This window comes from Stegastes partitus, unplaced genomic scaffold (genome assembly GCF_000690725.1).
Source record: "Stegastes partitus isolate 25-593 unplaced genomic scaffold, Stegastes_partitus-1.0.2 Scaffold1371, whole genome shotgun sequence".
Lineage (NCBI taxonomy): Eukaryota > Metazoa > Chordata > Actinopteri > Pomacentridae > Stegastes > Stegastes partitus.
The window spans coordinates 26,149-41,921 of record NW_007579102.1 but is presented as its reverse complement, the minus strand read 5'-3'; the positions used below and the strand labels follow the sequence as shown (position 1 = coordinate 41,921).

Below are 15,773 nucleotides of genomic sequence, written 5' to 3'. Positions count from 1 at the left end.
CATTAAAGGTTTTCTCACAGATGAAGCAGCTGAGTAGTTTCTCTCCGGTGTGGATTGATGTGTGTCGTGTCAGACATCCTCCTGTAGCAAATCCTTTCCCACAGAGTGAGCAGCTGAACGGTTTCTCTGCGGTCGACTGTCTCGGGTGTGTCAGTTGAGCGTCTCTGTCTTCAAGTTCTCTTTGACTCTCATTCTTCAGCGGTTTCTCATCAGAATGACTCCCAGAGTTTTCACGTGTCTGACAGTTTGTCTGCAGACATCTGCTCTGAGTAAAAACTTCACCATCTTCACTCTCATCATCACAGTTTGATCCTGACTGAGATTCTGTGTTATCAGTTTTAACAGACGTTGTTCCCAGGTGTAGTTCTGCTTCTGCAGTTTGGTTCTGAACACATTTGTGGTATTTAATCTGTGAGTGCCAGTTGAACTTTTTCCCACAGACGTGGCAGGTGAAGCGTTTCTCTCCAGTGTGAACAGACATGTGCATCTTCATAATTAACTTGGTAGTGAAGGTTTTGTTGCAGAGGTGGCAGCTGAATGGTCTTTCTCCGGTGTGAGTCCTTAAGTGTGTCTCCAGATTCCCCTTCCGGCCAAAGATTTTCCCACAGACTGGACAGACAAATGACTTCTGGTCATTACAGCTCAAAGGCACCACAGGGCCGTTCAAATCTGACCAAGCTTCACTGGTTTCTTCCCAGTCGCCATCACTGACGTCTGTCTCTGAGGGGTCTGACATCTCATTATCAGGCTGTGAAACTGGATGTGGTTTTTCCACAGAGTGTCTGTGATGGAGCTTTGAGGACTGAGGTTTCTCTTCGTCGTCTTCAGTCTTCAAGGGGACAGAACTGAAGATGCATTCAGCTGTATCAGTATCCTGCTGCTCCTCTTTAAGACCTGTGAGCTCCAGTTCTGTTTGCTCCTCTTTAATGTCTGTGGTCTCTGGTTTCTCCTGCTTCACCTCCATCTGTATCTCTGTATGGAACATGTGTTGGCTCAGACCTTCTCTACATGCAAACTTTTGTATGACAGTCTTTCTGTTAAGTGTCTCAGAGACTTTGCAATATTGCTCAGAGGTTAAAGCAGATGGAGTATCTCTGGCTTCATTCTTATGTTCAGCTTTTGTCTCATTGTTGGGGCAGCGTAATGGTTTCATCATATTGATATATTCTCTGTTGCTCTCTCTGTCATTTCTAGTCCTGTTATAAGTGAAACCTGACCAATGTTTCCTGGTCTTTCTCCAGAAGTCGCTGTCACTGTCCTCAGATTCGACAGATTCTTTAGACTTTTTATATGTGGCTTGTTTGAAGAGTCCAACTGCTGCCGACAGCTTTGCAGGACATCTGTGTTTTTTGATCTGAAAGTTCCAACAGAATCTTTTCCCACACTCAACACAGCTGAATGGTTTCACCTTTGAGTGCACAACCATGTGTTGCGTTAACATGGCTTTCCGTGAGAACTTCTTGGAGCAGCTGGAGCAGCTGTATGGTTTCTCTCCGGTGTGGCTCCTCATGTGCAGTTTCATTTGTGAATGAAACCGCCGCTGCAGGCCACAGACTGAGCAGCTCAGCATCTTCTTCTTCTCCTGGTGGATCCTCCTGTGTGACGTCAGCAGCGATCCATCTGAAAACTTCTCACCACAAGTTGAGCAGCTCAGCGGTTTTTTAAGTTTGTTATGGAGGCACTGAGGCGCTTCTTGAACACACTTGTGGATTTTGATCTGTGATGGCCACCGGAATGTTCGATGACAGACGCTGCAGCTGAACGGTTTCACCCCCGTGTGGATCAATACATGATATTTTAAATGTCCCTTCTTACGGAACTTTTTACGACAAACTGAGCAGCTGAAGGATTTCTCTCCTGAGTGAATTTTCAGGTGGTAGCTCAGACCAGCAATCTTAGAGAAGCTTTTACCACACAGAGAGCAACTGAAACGGTTTTTCCCCGTGTGACCTTTCGTTCCATTTTGAGTTTCTAGTTTTCTGTTCTTCAGCTGATTCCAGCTGCCATCAGTCTCAGCTTCAGGAGAAGTTTCTGAACCTGATCGTTCCATCTTCTTCTTCTTTTCATTGTTCACCAACAGCTGCTGCAAATCTGAAACACAAACATCACAATGAGTTTTCTGTCATAATGAACTTTCACTTGTCACGTGTGAGTCTGTTACCACATTTATTGATAATTACTGATGGTAATATCCATCCATCCATCATCTCTACACCTTCATCCTCACTATGGGGGGCGGAGCCTATCCCAGCTGACTCAGGGTGAAGGCAGGTTCACCTGGACAGGTAACCAGTCTATCACAGGGCTACACTTAGAGACAGACAACCAAGCACACTCACATTCACACCTACGGACAATTTACAATCACCAATTAACCTCAGCATGTTTCTGGACTGTGGGAGGAAGCCGGAGAACCCGGAGAGAACCCACGCTGCACGGGGAGAACATGGAGACTCCCTGTTGGTAATATGTGTAAAATACTTTGATGATCAATTCAACACTTTGATATTATTTTTAGAGACAGTATAAATTCTGTGAATGTGAATACTCTCTGGGCTCCAGATGAACTTTTTTTTTTTTAGCACTGCAGCTTCAAACCTTCTCAGTCGGTCTCAGCAGCATCTTTTTTGTACAGCTGTGGATGAATCAGCTTTGCATGCAGATGAACTGTTGTGTTTGTGTTCACTGATGAAAAGACTGACAGACTTGATAAGTGCAAAATGTTTGACAATACTGAAAATATACTCATGTTTTGAAGTTTCTGAGTTTCTGGTATAAACTGATCACAGGTTGATGGTTTTAATTATAGATTTTTGTTTAAACCGTTCAACTTTATTCACTTAATTTAAATTTTTTTCTATTTTATTGTTCGCTGAATCTTTCACATTTTTTTATTTCCTCTTCTTTTGTCTTTTTCTGCTGGAGAGCAGTTTGTTTTCAACGTGCTGAATAAGTCTCAGTGACGTAAATGAAATATTTCTGTTTATCGACAGACGCTACAGTTTCCAGAGTACCCTTAACGCCTCACAGTCACGCATGATGTTTAGTTCTTGAATATTTGCTGCATTTTATTTAGCTCCAATAAAAATTCAGACCTAGGGTTAGTGTTTTAACAAATCACATGAACATTTAGAAATATTCAGAACAGTAAAATGAATCAAATGTTTAAATAAATATGAGGAAAAAAATCTAGATGATGAACTTATATTTGATCTGTAAATGTAAGAATCTGCAGCATTTCTGGATCTCTTGGTTAGAACATGGTCATTATTCTGGGTTTCAAGATGCCAGGTTTGGATTCTGATATCCAGATAGAAAATCATGTTTAGCTGTAGCTCTGAGAGAGACAGTCCACCTCAATTCACCAAATCCATCTTCCATTTGACAAATATTTGTTTTTTTTACATTTTGTGTATTGATCGAGGTGACCATGTGGAACATCAAAGGTCACGTTAGCTTTTGGGTTAAATGTTCTTAAAGAAGTCACGATGATTTTCAAATCATTTTCTTTCATCAATCTGTGGATCAATGTTTGAAGGTTCACAGCTGGAGAAATAATGCAGTTCGAGTCCTAAAATGCTCTCTGTTGGTTGATCTGTACAGCTGGTCTCCAACCGTTCAAAGTGCTTTGATAGAAAACTACAAAGCAGGTAAAAAATGCTTTAAAAATGTCCATGTTTCTGTCTGTTCAACCACAAAACCTCTATTTTTCACCCTTTTTCCCGTGATTGGCACCAGTCGTTACAGTTTTTGCATTTATGGCCAATATTTAAAAGCACACTGAGCAGGTTTGATGGTGAACCCACTCCAGCAGCTCTCTGAGCAGTGGATCTGACTACATTGTCTCTCCAGTTATGAATCTTCAAACATTGATCCACAGATTGGTGGAAGAAAGCGATGAGAAAGTGAACATGACCACCTTCTAAACAAAGAGGTTCTTCAATGTGAACAAACACCAAATGAGCTGTATTTTCCCGACAGTAGAAACTCCAACTCCCATGAATCTTTGCTGCTTCAGCAGCTCCATGTTAGCGGCCGATGCTAAGCTCCGTTAGCCTGCAGCAGCTACCGGGGACTGACCTGCTCGGTGCAGCCGGACTTCGGGCTTCAGCACGGCATCGAGCAGCCTCCTCTGGCGGCAGATCTCCCGCTCCGACCGCTCCACTCGGTCTTCGTACTCCGCCACGGTTTCCTCCAACAGACCGACGATCTCCTCCGCAGCCGCCGTTAGCCGCTCGGTGAGCAGCGCTCTCAGCGCCGGGAGCTCCGCCGCTTCTTCTCCTTTTTCCAGCTGCAGCAGAAAGTCTTCGGCGGCGGCGCTGATCCGCTCATGGACCGACACCCGCAGCAGCCGCACGGCGCACATTCTGCGGCTTCTCCGCACTCGGAGGCTCCAGAACAAAGAGAGCCAGCGGGGAGGTAAACACTCCGAGTTCCGCGTCGACGACGAGAGCGAAGCGCAGAGACGAGAGCGGAGCGGTGAGAGAAGACAGCGACCCCTGCTGGAGGGAGGCGGCATCACAGCGGCAGGACAGGTGGAGCTCCGAGGACAGGTGGAGCTCCGAGGACAGGTGGAGTTCTGAGGACAGGTGAGTCTCTGTTTCACTTCACCNTGGAGGGAGGCGGCATCACAGCGGCAGGACAGGTGGAGCTCCGAGGACAGGTGGAGTTCTGAGGACAGGTGAGTCTCTGTTTCACTTCACCTGTTCCATCCTACGTTAGAACTGTCCGGGTGTTTTCCAGCTTATATTGATTATTGATTGTGGTACCGCTGATAACTGAAAGTTATTTGATGAGTTGATTGTTTTAATTGTATGTTTTTGTCAGATTTGAACTATTTCTCTTTTCTGTTCTGAATTTGAGCTCTTCTTTGTTCCGCTTTCTGCTGCTGTAGTCGATCAGACAACCTGTCTGCACTATTTAGAATCATTTATTTTAGGTTGCTCTATTTTGTATTCAATCTTTCACATGTTGAATTTTTAACATCTTTGTGTGTGTAATGAACTGCTGCAGAAAAAAAATGTTTGTTTCAGTTTTAATTATTCAGGTTAATCTCCATAATTCTTCTAAATGTGTGTGCTGCATCATTTTCTTGGAACAACCCTTAATTGTGCATTTTTATAGTAAATTGCCATTTTAATTGAATAAAAGTTCAGGGTGTGAACCTCAGTGTTTAAACCTGTTGGGTAATTTGTGACATTGATGTGCTGAATAAATATCAAACTTCTTCACCTCCACAGAGTCCAAAGGCTGCTTTGGATTGTTGGTTCTCTGTTTAAATTCTCAGCTCTACACGTGACTCTGTTCAGCGCTGTGAGATGGTATATGTTGAAAACTGCATTATACAAATAAAACTGAATTGGGCTTGACGTGGAGAAAGTTATACAGCCGGTGCAGCTTTTAGGGAAACGAGATGAACATGAAGACATGAAACCATCACATAAACCTGCCGTCAGATGAATGGAGTGCAGGTCTGAAAGGGTTAACAGCTGAAACCCACAGAAAAAAGTCAACAACAAACCAACTGACAAAAGAAAACAAGATCAAATTTGAGCTTCATGGTTTACAGGGAAAACTAAATTAGTAAGATTCAGCTTTGATATGACGACTGAAAAAAACATTATTGTTCAGTTTTAAAACTCTTCAAACATGAATCCATCAAAATGATTTTTGTAGCTACAGCGACAACTTTACATTCACACACACAGACGTAACCTGGAGAAACACCTGAGTGACTCAGAGACACAACTTATGATGAACACCAGGTCCAGGTGTGAAAAGAAAACAGGTAAAGTGCTCCACACAAAGTTTTAGTGTCCTCGTCCACTACAGTGGCAGCAACAGGAAGAACCGGAATCCTCCACGAGTGCCGCCATTAGGACGATCAATACCAGTGTTCAACATGAAACACGTCAGCAGAAACAGGATCGGGCTGTTCAGCGGAGATACCAGACTGCTTAACGGCACGGGTTGGATAACCCTCACCAGCATTCAGGTGGGAGATGTTCTATGTAGCCAGACTCAGAATATCCTGCTTTAATCTCTCACCTGCAGAGTAACTTCTTCTGGACAGAAAACTTAAATAACAATTGAGAGTCAGTTCAATCAGTCCTTTAAACTACTTTGTTTAATGTAATAAACTCACACATTTTCTTGTTGTTTCAGGACTTTAGTGTGACAGTTCTGACAGAGGAGCTACAACAACCGCTCAGTCACATGGATTCGTAATAAAGCAGCTGACCCACAACTACATGGTTTGTCTCCTGTAGGTTTGTCTGTGTGATGATTCTCCAGCACACTGATGGTATTTCAGCTCCGTGTACCACGCAAAGCTTCGTTCACACACACTGCAGCTGTAATGTTTGGCATGTTCAGACATGTGTGACTGCATGCTGGCTTTGTGTGCATATTTTTTACCACAGATGGGACAGACAAAGGGTTTCTCCCCAGTGTGAGTCCTCATGTGGATCTTCAGGTGGGACTTGTAAAGACATTTCTGACCGCAGATGGAGCAGAAGAATGGCCTCTCCTCTGTGTGCAGCTTCATGTGAGTCTTCATGTGGAAAATGTAATGAAATGTTTTACTGCACTCAGTGCAGCTGTATGGTTTCCTCTTGGCATCATCTTTCACTTCTCTGTCAGAGATTCCATCATGTTGTAGAGAGTTTGAACCTGAGTGAGACTTCCAGAAGTCACTGTCAGTACTGTCGTCACTCTCTGGCTGCAGATTCGTCTCTTCAGATGAACTGAACAGGTTTCTGTCAGAATCATTTCCTGACTGACGCTGCCTGGTGTCTTTCCAGAAATCACTGTCAACACTGTCATCACTTTTAAAATACACTCCTCCAACATCTGAGTCTGGATGCAGGTCTGGTTCTGGTTCTCTCACAGAGTCTCTCTGATGGAGCTGTGAGGACTGAGGTTTCTCTTCATCTTCTTCTGTCTTTATTTGGAGGGAACTGAAGATGAACTTGGTGATAGCAGTGTCCTCCTGCTCCTCTTTAATAGCTGTGAGCTCTGGCTCTTCCTGCTCCTCTTGAATATCTTTCTGCTTCTCCTCCCTCTGTAACTCTGAATGGAACACCATGTGTTGGCTCAGATCTTCTCCGTATGGAAGCTGTTGTATGAAAGTCTTTCTGTACAGTGTTGTGTCGCTCTCAGGGACTTCGTGATGTTTCTCAGAGGTATACTGAGCTCTTCTGTTTTCTTTCCAACAGTCGCTGTCATCAGTGTCGGGGTCGGAAGACTCTGCAGCCTTGTCTTCAGTCTCTGCCTGTAAATATGGTTCTGGTTCTGGTTCTCCACAGTCCTCTCCATCAGCCTCCATGTGTTCAGCTGAGCTGCTGAGAAGAAGCTGTGATGAGCGTCGAACACACCAATGGTGACTGAGTTTCTTTGGGCAGGTGAATTTCCTGCCACAAATGCCACAGTGGTACAGTTTCTTCTTTGCATGATCTTCCATGTGCTTGGTCAGATGTCTTCTCCACGCAAAGTCTTTCCCACAGACTGAGCAGAGAAACTGTGTCTGACTCGTGTGGCTTCTCATGTGCTGAACCAGTGAGTCTCTGTCACTAAAACCAGCGTTACACACAGAACACCTCGGGTGACGTCTGAAGTGAAAACTGAAATCTTCACGTCTGCTGAACCTTTCAGGGCACACTGAGCAGCTGAATGTTTTGTTGGCAGTTATCTGTTCCTCAGTTTGATGACGCTGTAAGGTCTTACCAACACACTCATGGCTGATCAGCTCTGACTCCTCATTGAAGGTTTTCTCACAGATGAAGCAGCTGAGTAGTTTCTCTCCGGTGTGGATTGATGTGTGTCGTGTCAGACATCCTCCTGTAGCAAATCCTTTCCCACAGAGTGAGCAGCTGAACGGTTTCTCTGCGGTCGACTGTCTCGGGTGTGTCAGTTGAGTGTCTCTGTCTTCAGGTTCTCTTTGACTCTCAGAGTTCAACAGTGTCCTGTCAGAATGACTCCCAGAGTTTTCATGTGTCTCACAGTTTCTCTGCAGACATCTGCTCTGACTGAAAACATCACTGTCCTCATTTTTAGGTTGAGTCTCAACATCAGGACAGCATTGTACTTTCTTGTCTGTATCAGATTGTCTATCACTCTCAGAAAGTTTTTTATTTCTCTGGTATGTGAAACCTAACTGATGTTTTCTAGTCTCTTTCCAGAAATCACTGTCACTGTCAGCAGTTTCGGTCTCTGCGTTAGTCTTTTTATATGTTCCTAGTTTCAAACGTTGATCTGGATCCAGGCTCCAGAGTGCTTCAGATCCACTGTACTGCCAGAACCTGGTACCACACTTGTGCCTTTTGATCTGAAAATGCCAAGAAAATCTTTTCCCACAATCTGTACAACTGAATGGTTTCTCCTTTGCATGCACCAACATGTGCTGCTTGGTGATTCCAATTTGTGAGAATCTTTTCCCACATATGCTGCAGCTGTACGGTTTCTCCCCAGTATGTTTCCTCATGTGAATCTGCAGCTGGGATCTAAATCGAACTTGAACACCACACACTGAACAGCTCAGTAGGTTCTTCTCCTGATGGATCTTCTTGTGGGCTCTCAGCAGCAACCTGTCTGGAAATGTTTCAGCACATTTGGAGCAACTCAGTGGTTTCTTGGGTTGTTTCCTGTGCTGCTCAGATAACTTGCACTTGTGGGCTTTGACCTGGGCCGGCCACCGGAAAGTTCTGCTGCAGACACTGCAACTGTATGGTCTCTCTCCTGAGTGCACAATCATGTGATACTTTAAGTTCCCTTTCTGCATGAATCTTTTATTACAAACTGAGCAGCTGAATGGTTTCACTCCCCTGTGAGTTTTTAAGTGGTATTGCAGACTTTGTCTTTTAGCAAACCTTTTACTACACAGAGAACAGCTGAACTTTTCTCCTACTGTACTTATTGTCTTGTGTGAATCCAAAGGGTTCCAGTCTTTGTCGCTGTCATCACCGTCAAGTTCAGGAAAGTCTGAATCTGATCCTCCACAGTCCTCTCCATTGCCTTCTGTTGGTCTTTGAACTGGGCACAGTCCCATCTGCTCCTCTTTATTGTGTGGATCCTCCCGGTCCTGCTGCTCAGTAGAAACGTCTCCTTTATTCACCAACAGCTGCCGGATGTCTGTAGTTAACAGTAAAACACAGAAAATCTTTCTTAATGTCACAGGTTTTAACACACATTTTTTGTCATTTTGGTAAAGTTTTGAGACATTTTAATCAGTGAACTTATTACATCAAAAACAGAATCACTTCTTTATGTCAAACTCTCAGAATTTTCCTTGTATCATGCCTTTAGTGTGACAGCTCTGACAGAAGAGCCGCCATTTGACAAACATTAATCAGCAGCTCTGTTGATCTGCTCATAGTTTCATAATGAGTCAAATCTGAAAACACAGCTGATGGATGAGTGATTTTGGACAGTATGCAGTGTCACAATTCTAGTATCTGTGTATTTCTAGTGTATTGATACTAGAAAAGTACTGCGATTTATTTTAGAACATATCTTTCTCACACCAGAGTTTGATGATGAGGTCATGAAAAGTGAAGATAACTGTTGTGACCAATGTGGAAATCATCTCAATACACAAACGGAGTGTTCACAGTGGTAACGCTGACTTTACGCTCAGTCTGCGGATCATCCAATCATTTGCAATTATCTGCTGATGAACATTATAAACGTACTAACTTGGAATCACATCCACTGAGGACATAATTATTGTCCCCCTATGAAAATGTTAATTCTTTTTCAAACATTTCCAAGTGCTTTTTGACAGAAGACATTTTTAACACAGCATTTCTACACATACTAGTTTTATTTAGGAAGCTTTCATAATCTTACTTTGCACACAGAAACAAAATTATTTCACAGAATTCAAAATGATCACCCCTCTGTTGTTGACAGTCAGTTGTTTCTACAGTCTGCAGAATTTAAAACAAGTTCCAGGCAAATCTCCTGAACAGTCACTTGATGGTCTTCTGACGTGATCTTTGGTCTTCACTTCACCCCACAGACAGCAGGAATGTTCACTACGGTCTTCTTGAGGTAGTTCCGCACCAGAAGCCACACATTCTTTGGGTTGTTGTCATCTTGAACGACAAAACATCAACCTGGGTTTTCTATCAAACTCTTCCCACATTCTTTCTTATGGTTCATTCCACCCAGATAAGAGTCGCTGTCTGTGCCAAAGCACTGAAGCCTCTGAACAGCATGATACTGCCACCGCCGTGCTTCACTGTGGGGACACTGTTCTTCTGCCCTTCTCTCTCCAAACAGGCAACATCCACACAGCTGTAGTTTTGTTCTATCTGACCAAATGACAAGCTTCCAGTACGCGTCCTCTTCCTCCATGTTGTCCACAGCAGACTTCCGTCTACTTTGGAGGTGTCTCTTCTTAGGAAGTTTTTCTTGGTCTGGACCTCACATTCATTCCTGTGCAGAACCGTCTTCTTCGAGACTTCCGTTCAAGATTTGGCTAAATCATTTGCACAGACTTTAGACACGTCTTTTAGCAGTTTTCTTTCCATAATTTAGGAAATCTTTGGCTTCCTCCCTCTGTCAGTCTTCTTGGAAACATTTCTCCCTCCAGTTCTTGACACTTGGAAATGCTTTGATAAATTCTAATATCCTTCTTCTGTTTTGTGATTTATTTCGCTGGGTGTCAAAATACACTGCTCAAAAAAAGTAAAGGGACACTAAAATAACACGTCCTAGATCTCAAGGAATGAAATATTCCAGCTGAAAATCTTCATTCATCACATGGTGGAATGTGTTGAGAACAAAACAACATAAACATGATCAACGTCAGTGAGGTGAGCTTCATGGCTGCTGAGGCTCTGACTTCATCACAATCTGATCTACAAACACATGCACACAGCAGCTTATTTACCGTTTGATTGGCAGCAGTTTACGGGTTATGTTTCATATCTGCATTCTTTACAAATACAAGCTGTAGCCCACAAAACGCATGTTATTTTGTTTTTTTTTAAGTTATTGCGGTCTGACCTTTACCTTTAGATGAAGTCCTGCTCCTCCTTCTGGACTAAGTATCCGTTACTTTGTTGTAAAAGTCTCCTGATCTTCCTTCGCTGCACTTGACTTGCTAACTGTATACTGTACCTCGTCTATCTCGCTGTCACTTACTCTGCAGCCACGGAGTCACAAGAAGCCTGTCTGGGATCAGAGCGCCCCCTGCCATGAGGCCAGAGAACTGCCTGCCTCACCTGGAACCTCTTCTCAGCCGTTTATCATCACTCAGCACAAGAAACACGTTGGTAACAAAAACACTGAATATTATTGTATACATCAGCTGAACTATGGAGCATCAGTTCATATATTAAATGTGTTTGAAACATGTTATTGGCGACATCCAGATGTCAGGTAGCGAGGGATTGCGTAATACAAGTGAGGCTCAGTTCGCCGCTGCTCCTCTTCCAAGCATCTGAATGGGAAATTGCGAAAATTCAGCGATTTTTAATTTAAAAATCATCAAAACTGACGAGGCTAAATCAAAAAATAAATACCTTATAGTACAAATCACTGGATAAATATGACCATTTAAATTATTTTATCATCATATATTTTTTTCTTTCCGTGATGTCAGGCTCTGCCTCACCTGACCGCACGTCACTGATCAACGTACGTCTGAATTATTGTCCCATGGAGGTCTGGATGTGAACTCATACTCAAAATAAAAGTGTAAAATCACATGACAGGCTGATCCAGCTTCAGTGAAATCCCTCCAGACCCGTCAGAATGAGGCTCAGCAGTGTGTGGCCTCCACCTGCCTGTAGGGCCTCCACCTGCCTGTAGGGCCTCCACCTGCCTGTAGGACCTCCACCTGCCTGTAGGACCTCCCTACAGCGCCTGGGCCTGCTCCTGATGAGGCAGGATGTTCTCCTAAGGGTTCTCCTCCCACACCTGGATTAAAGCATCATCCACTCCTGGACAGTCTGTGGTGCAACGAGACACGATGTCCCAGATGTGCTCAGCTGGATTCAGGTCTGGGGAACGGGCCGACCGGTCCATAGCATCACTGCCTTCATCATCAGGAGCTGCTGACACACTTCAGCCACATGAGGCCGAGCATTGTCATGCATCAGGAGGAACCCAGGGCCCACTGCTCCAGCATGTGGTCTCACAGTGGGTCTGAGGATCTCATCCTGGTACCTGATGGCAGTCAGGGTACCTCTGGCTAGCCCATGGAGGGCTGTGGGTCCTCCAGAGAAATGCCTCCCCACACCATGACTGACCCACCAAGCCGGTCCTGCTGGAGGATGCTGCAGGCAGCAGAACGTTCTCCACGGCGTCTCCAGACTCTGTCACGTCTGTCACATGTGCTCAGTGTGAAGCTGCTCTCATCCGTGAAGAGCTCAGGGCGCTGATGGTCAACCTGCTGACCTTGGTGTTCTCTGGCAGATGCCAGTCGCCCTGCACGGTGCTGGGCTGTCAGCACAAGCCCCACTGGTGGATGTGGGGCCCTCAGACCACCTCATGGAGTCTGGTTCTGACAGTCTGAGCAGAAACATGCATATCAGTGGCCTTCTGGAGGTCATCCTGCAGCTCTGGCAGAGCTCCTCCTGGTCCTCCTGCACAAGGGAGGAGGTAGCATCCTGCTGCTGGGTTGTTGCCCTCCTACAGCCCCCTCCACATCTCCTGGTGTACTGGCCTGTCTCCTGGTATCTCCTCCAGGCTCTGGACACTGTGCTGAGAGACACAGCAAACCTTCTCGTACTGATGTCCATCCTGGATGAGCTGCACTCGCTGAGCAGCGTGTGTGGGCTGTAGACACGCCTCATGCTGCCTCCAGGGCTGAGAGCACTGACAAGATGCAGACGTGACCAGAACATCAGCCAGAAAGGACGAGGACAGAGACCTGGTCTGTGGTCAGCACCTGCAGAAGCTCTCCTTCATAGGCTGGTCCTGCTACCTGCCTCTCATCTCCACCTGCTGTCTGCTCCATCTGCACAGCAGCAGGTGGAGGTGATTCAGCATCAGTGCTGCTTCCTACCTGGACAGGTTGGTCTCACAGAAGTGTGGCTGACTTGGAGTCACGTCGTGTTCTTGAGGTGTTCCCTTTACTTTTTTGAGCAGATTACTTTGCACGTTTTTTTTTGGTTTTTTTTTAACGTAAATTATAAATAAACAGAAAAAATAAATTAACATTGAAATAAATGCAGTTGGCCAGACAGCAACCAGAACCAGCCGTGTTTGGGTCCACGTTCGGCCTGTAGCTTCAGCTGGTCACAGGGCGCTCAATGTTCTTCCTGTAAGTCCATGGTTTGATATCTTCTTCTGCTTTTACGCAGGTGCAGTTTAAGCTTTATGATTTTTATGAATTTCAGAATATTTGTTCAATTAAACCTAAATCTAAATTTTGACTGGAAGTTTTGTTTTTTGGACCCGTTGAGCTTATTTCCTCGTCCACATGAGCTGATGTCTGGGTTCTGTCTCTTCCAGCCAGTCTGAGTCTCCTCTCTGCAGGACCGATGGTGTCTCCATAAATCACCTCAGAGAGTCGACCAGAACTCTCATTGGCTCCCGTTACATCTGGGCTCTGAGAACCAGAACCAGAGTCTCTGTGACCTGCTGCCAGATCCGTATGAAACACAGAACGGATCAGAACCTTCACGACTAGATGCTGCTTCACACGATGGAAGAATTTCTTCAGTCCGACTTGCAGACAGTTCTTCTTTCGTTGTGATTTAAACAGAACTCCATCCGTGACACTTTCTTTAACATGGGAACTGTTTTCTTATTTGTCCTGAGCTGCTTTTCTACAACCACATGCTGCTGATCACCAGAACATCAGGACGGTCTGACCCGATTCTGATTTGAACGGCCACCTGATGAGTGTTCGTCCGACTCGTCCCGGTTGCTGCTCTGCTCTTTGGTTTTATTGTGAATTACTTCACATGTGAGTCACAGACAGACACTGATGGTCAAAGTAAAGAAAATGAATCCAACGTGATGACGTCACTGATCAGTGATTTATTGATCAGCTGTTTCTGTCATTAATCAACCAGGCCAAACTCAACGACCTAATTTCTTTGAAATAAAACGGAAGAAAAGCTTCTCGATGCGTTTCTAAACGTGTTTACTGTGACCAATAATTGATCGATTGTGTGTTTGTCGTTAGCTTAGCTTAGCACTGAGTGTGTGACTTGTTCCAGCAAAACAAACCGACCTGTTCTCCGCAGCACGTCGGGCTTTGAAACCAGATCCAGGAGTTCCGTTTGCCGGTCGACCCGCTGCTCGTATCCCGGTATGGACCTCTCCAGACGGACGATCAGCTGCCGGCGAGCCGCCGTGAGCAGCGGCCGTCTGACGGAACATTTGAGCTGCTGGGATTTGGACATTTTTCACAGAGCATAGAATCAAAGAACCCGAACAGAAACGTCTCCCCTGATTCCAGCTGCTCACACACGGAGCCGGAACCGGAACCGGAACGCTTCTTCTTCTTTAATGGTTTCCGGCAGGCTGTAGGCGATGCCAGCGTAATGCTGCCCCATGTGGTCAACGTGAAGCATTGACTTTATGTTCTTCCGTAGACGTTGGTGGAGTGAAGAAGCCTCATAAGGCTGTGTTCTCACCACACGCCAATGATTTGCATGTAAAGTCAATGTGGAGACGCGATCAGACGCCAGTCAACGTCCCGGTGCGACTCGGACGTTGACTGGCGAACACAGCGTTACAGCTTCTGTCTATCAACAGCCAGTTAATATCATAGACTGTATAAAAGATGGACGTAGCAACCGGCCCTGAAACATGAAGCCAACCTGGAAGTGTCAGAAACCTGCAGCATCACTACGTCCACTAGCTGCTGGCTCCACAAAGCCCTGGCTCCCATAGACTGGAACTGGAAAAGAAGTGATCACAGATCACCAAATACTGCATTCCTACAGCTCAGGGTGTTTTCTTATTAGTTTTCATGGTCAGATCCAGAGATCAGGTGACCAATCTGAAAATAAATCAATACTGAATCTTTAAAAAATCGTCAACATGTTGCGGGGCAAGGGGCGTGGCTGGCTTGATTGACAGTCGGCAGCGACCATACAGACGAAGCGAGCAGAAGGCGGTAAATGTGGGCGGGGCAGAGAGGGCCCGCCTCTCAATCCGTCTGACCAATCGCTGCTCCTATGGCTCCGCCCCCCTCCGATGATTTTTGCGTCACTGGCTCCAAAAATCCAAGATGTCAACCAGGAAGTAGCAAAACCCTGGCTTCATTTTTTTTTTTTTTGAATCTTTAGAAAATACAATCAGAATGAAATCACATGTAAAGTGCAAATACTGACAACACAATCTTAAGACGAATCAAACAGCAAGGATGAAAAGAAAATAAAAATTAAAAATTAATTAGAAACTATATACAAAAAAATACACATTAAATTAAATACAAACATACATGTGCGAGAGTGTGTTCAAGCAAACAGATTTAAAGATTTACAAATGTTGATTGTCTGAAGAGCCTTTGTGTTGTTCGATGAAGAAATTGTCCTCATATATTGTTCAAGCTCTTTTTTCAGCAAAAAGAATTCAGGCTTTCTGTTGCTAAATTTGCTCTTGTGTATGTGAAATTTAGCCATAAATAAAAACATATTTATAAAGAAGAAAGCACCATCATTGCTATCATTAGGATTGTGTAAACCAAAAATAAAATTCTTTTAGCAAAGGTGAAAATCAGAAAAGACAAAATCAGTGATGAATTTATCAACGTCCCCCCAGAATTTACAAGTAACATCACATGACCAAAATAAGTGAGTATGTGT

The 15,773-nt window shown here is 44.6% G+C and overlaps 2 protein-coding genes across 2 annotated transcripts in view; both read right to left on the bottom strand.

Annotated features, from left to right (window-relative positions):
* LOC103370110 (zinc finger protein 845-like) overlaps nucleotides 1–4,544 on the bottom strand; it is a 12,917-nt gene extending 8,373 nt beyond the window's left edge. The window contains exons 1-2 of the mRNA XM_008299030.1: nucleotides 4,081–4,544; nucleotides 11–2,091 (exon numbers count right to left, since the gene is read on the bottom strand). Coding sequence (XP_008297252.1) covers nucleotides 11–2,091; nucleotides 4,081–4,519 — 2,520 coding nt within the window. The 5' untranslated portion in view covers nucleotides 4,520–4,544. The remainder of the gene's footprint in view (nucleotides 1–10; nucleotides 2,092–4,080) is intronic.
* Nucleotides 4,545–5,543: 999 nt separating this feature from the next.
* On the bottom strand, nucleotides 5,544–14,442 carry LOC103370096 (zinc finger protein 271-like). Its single transcript, XM_008299015.1, has 2 exons — nucleotides 14,192–14,442; nucleotides 5,544–9,129 (listed from the first exon to the last, which is right to left on the bottom strand). Exons 1-2 carry the CDS (start codon nucleotides 14,361–14,363, stop codon nucleotides 6,248–6,250), a joined length of 3,054 nt encoding a protein of 1,017 aa, XP_008297237.1. The 5' UTR covers nucleotides 14,364–14,442; the 3' UTR covers nucleotides 5,544–6,247.
* Between the last annotated feature and the right edge of the window lie 1,331 nt (nucleotides 14,443–15,773).

What these genes read in the sequence shown, in the direction of transcription:
- LOC103370096 (XM_008299015.1), bottom strand. Translation starts at nt 14,363, where the DNA reads ATGTCCAAATCCCAGCAGCTCAAATGTTCCGTCAGACGGCCGCTGCTC. An exon ending in CGACGTGCTGCGGAGAACAG is followed by an intron (nt 9,130 to 14,191) that starts GTCGGTTTGTTT and finishes TGTTAACTACAG; the next exon opens with ACATCCGGCAGCTGTTGGTG.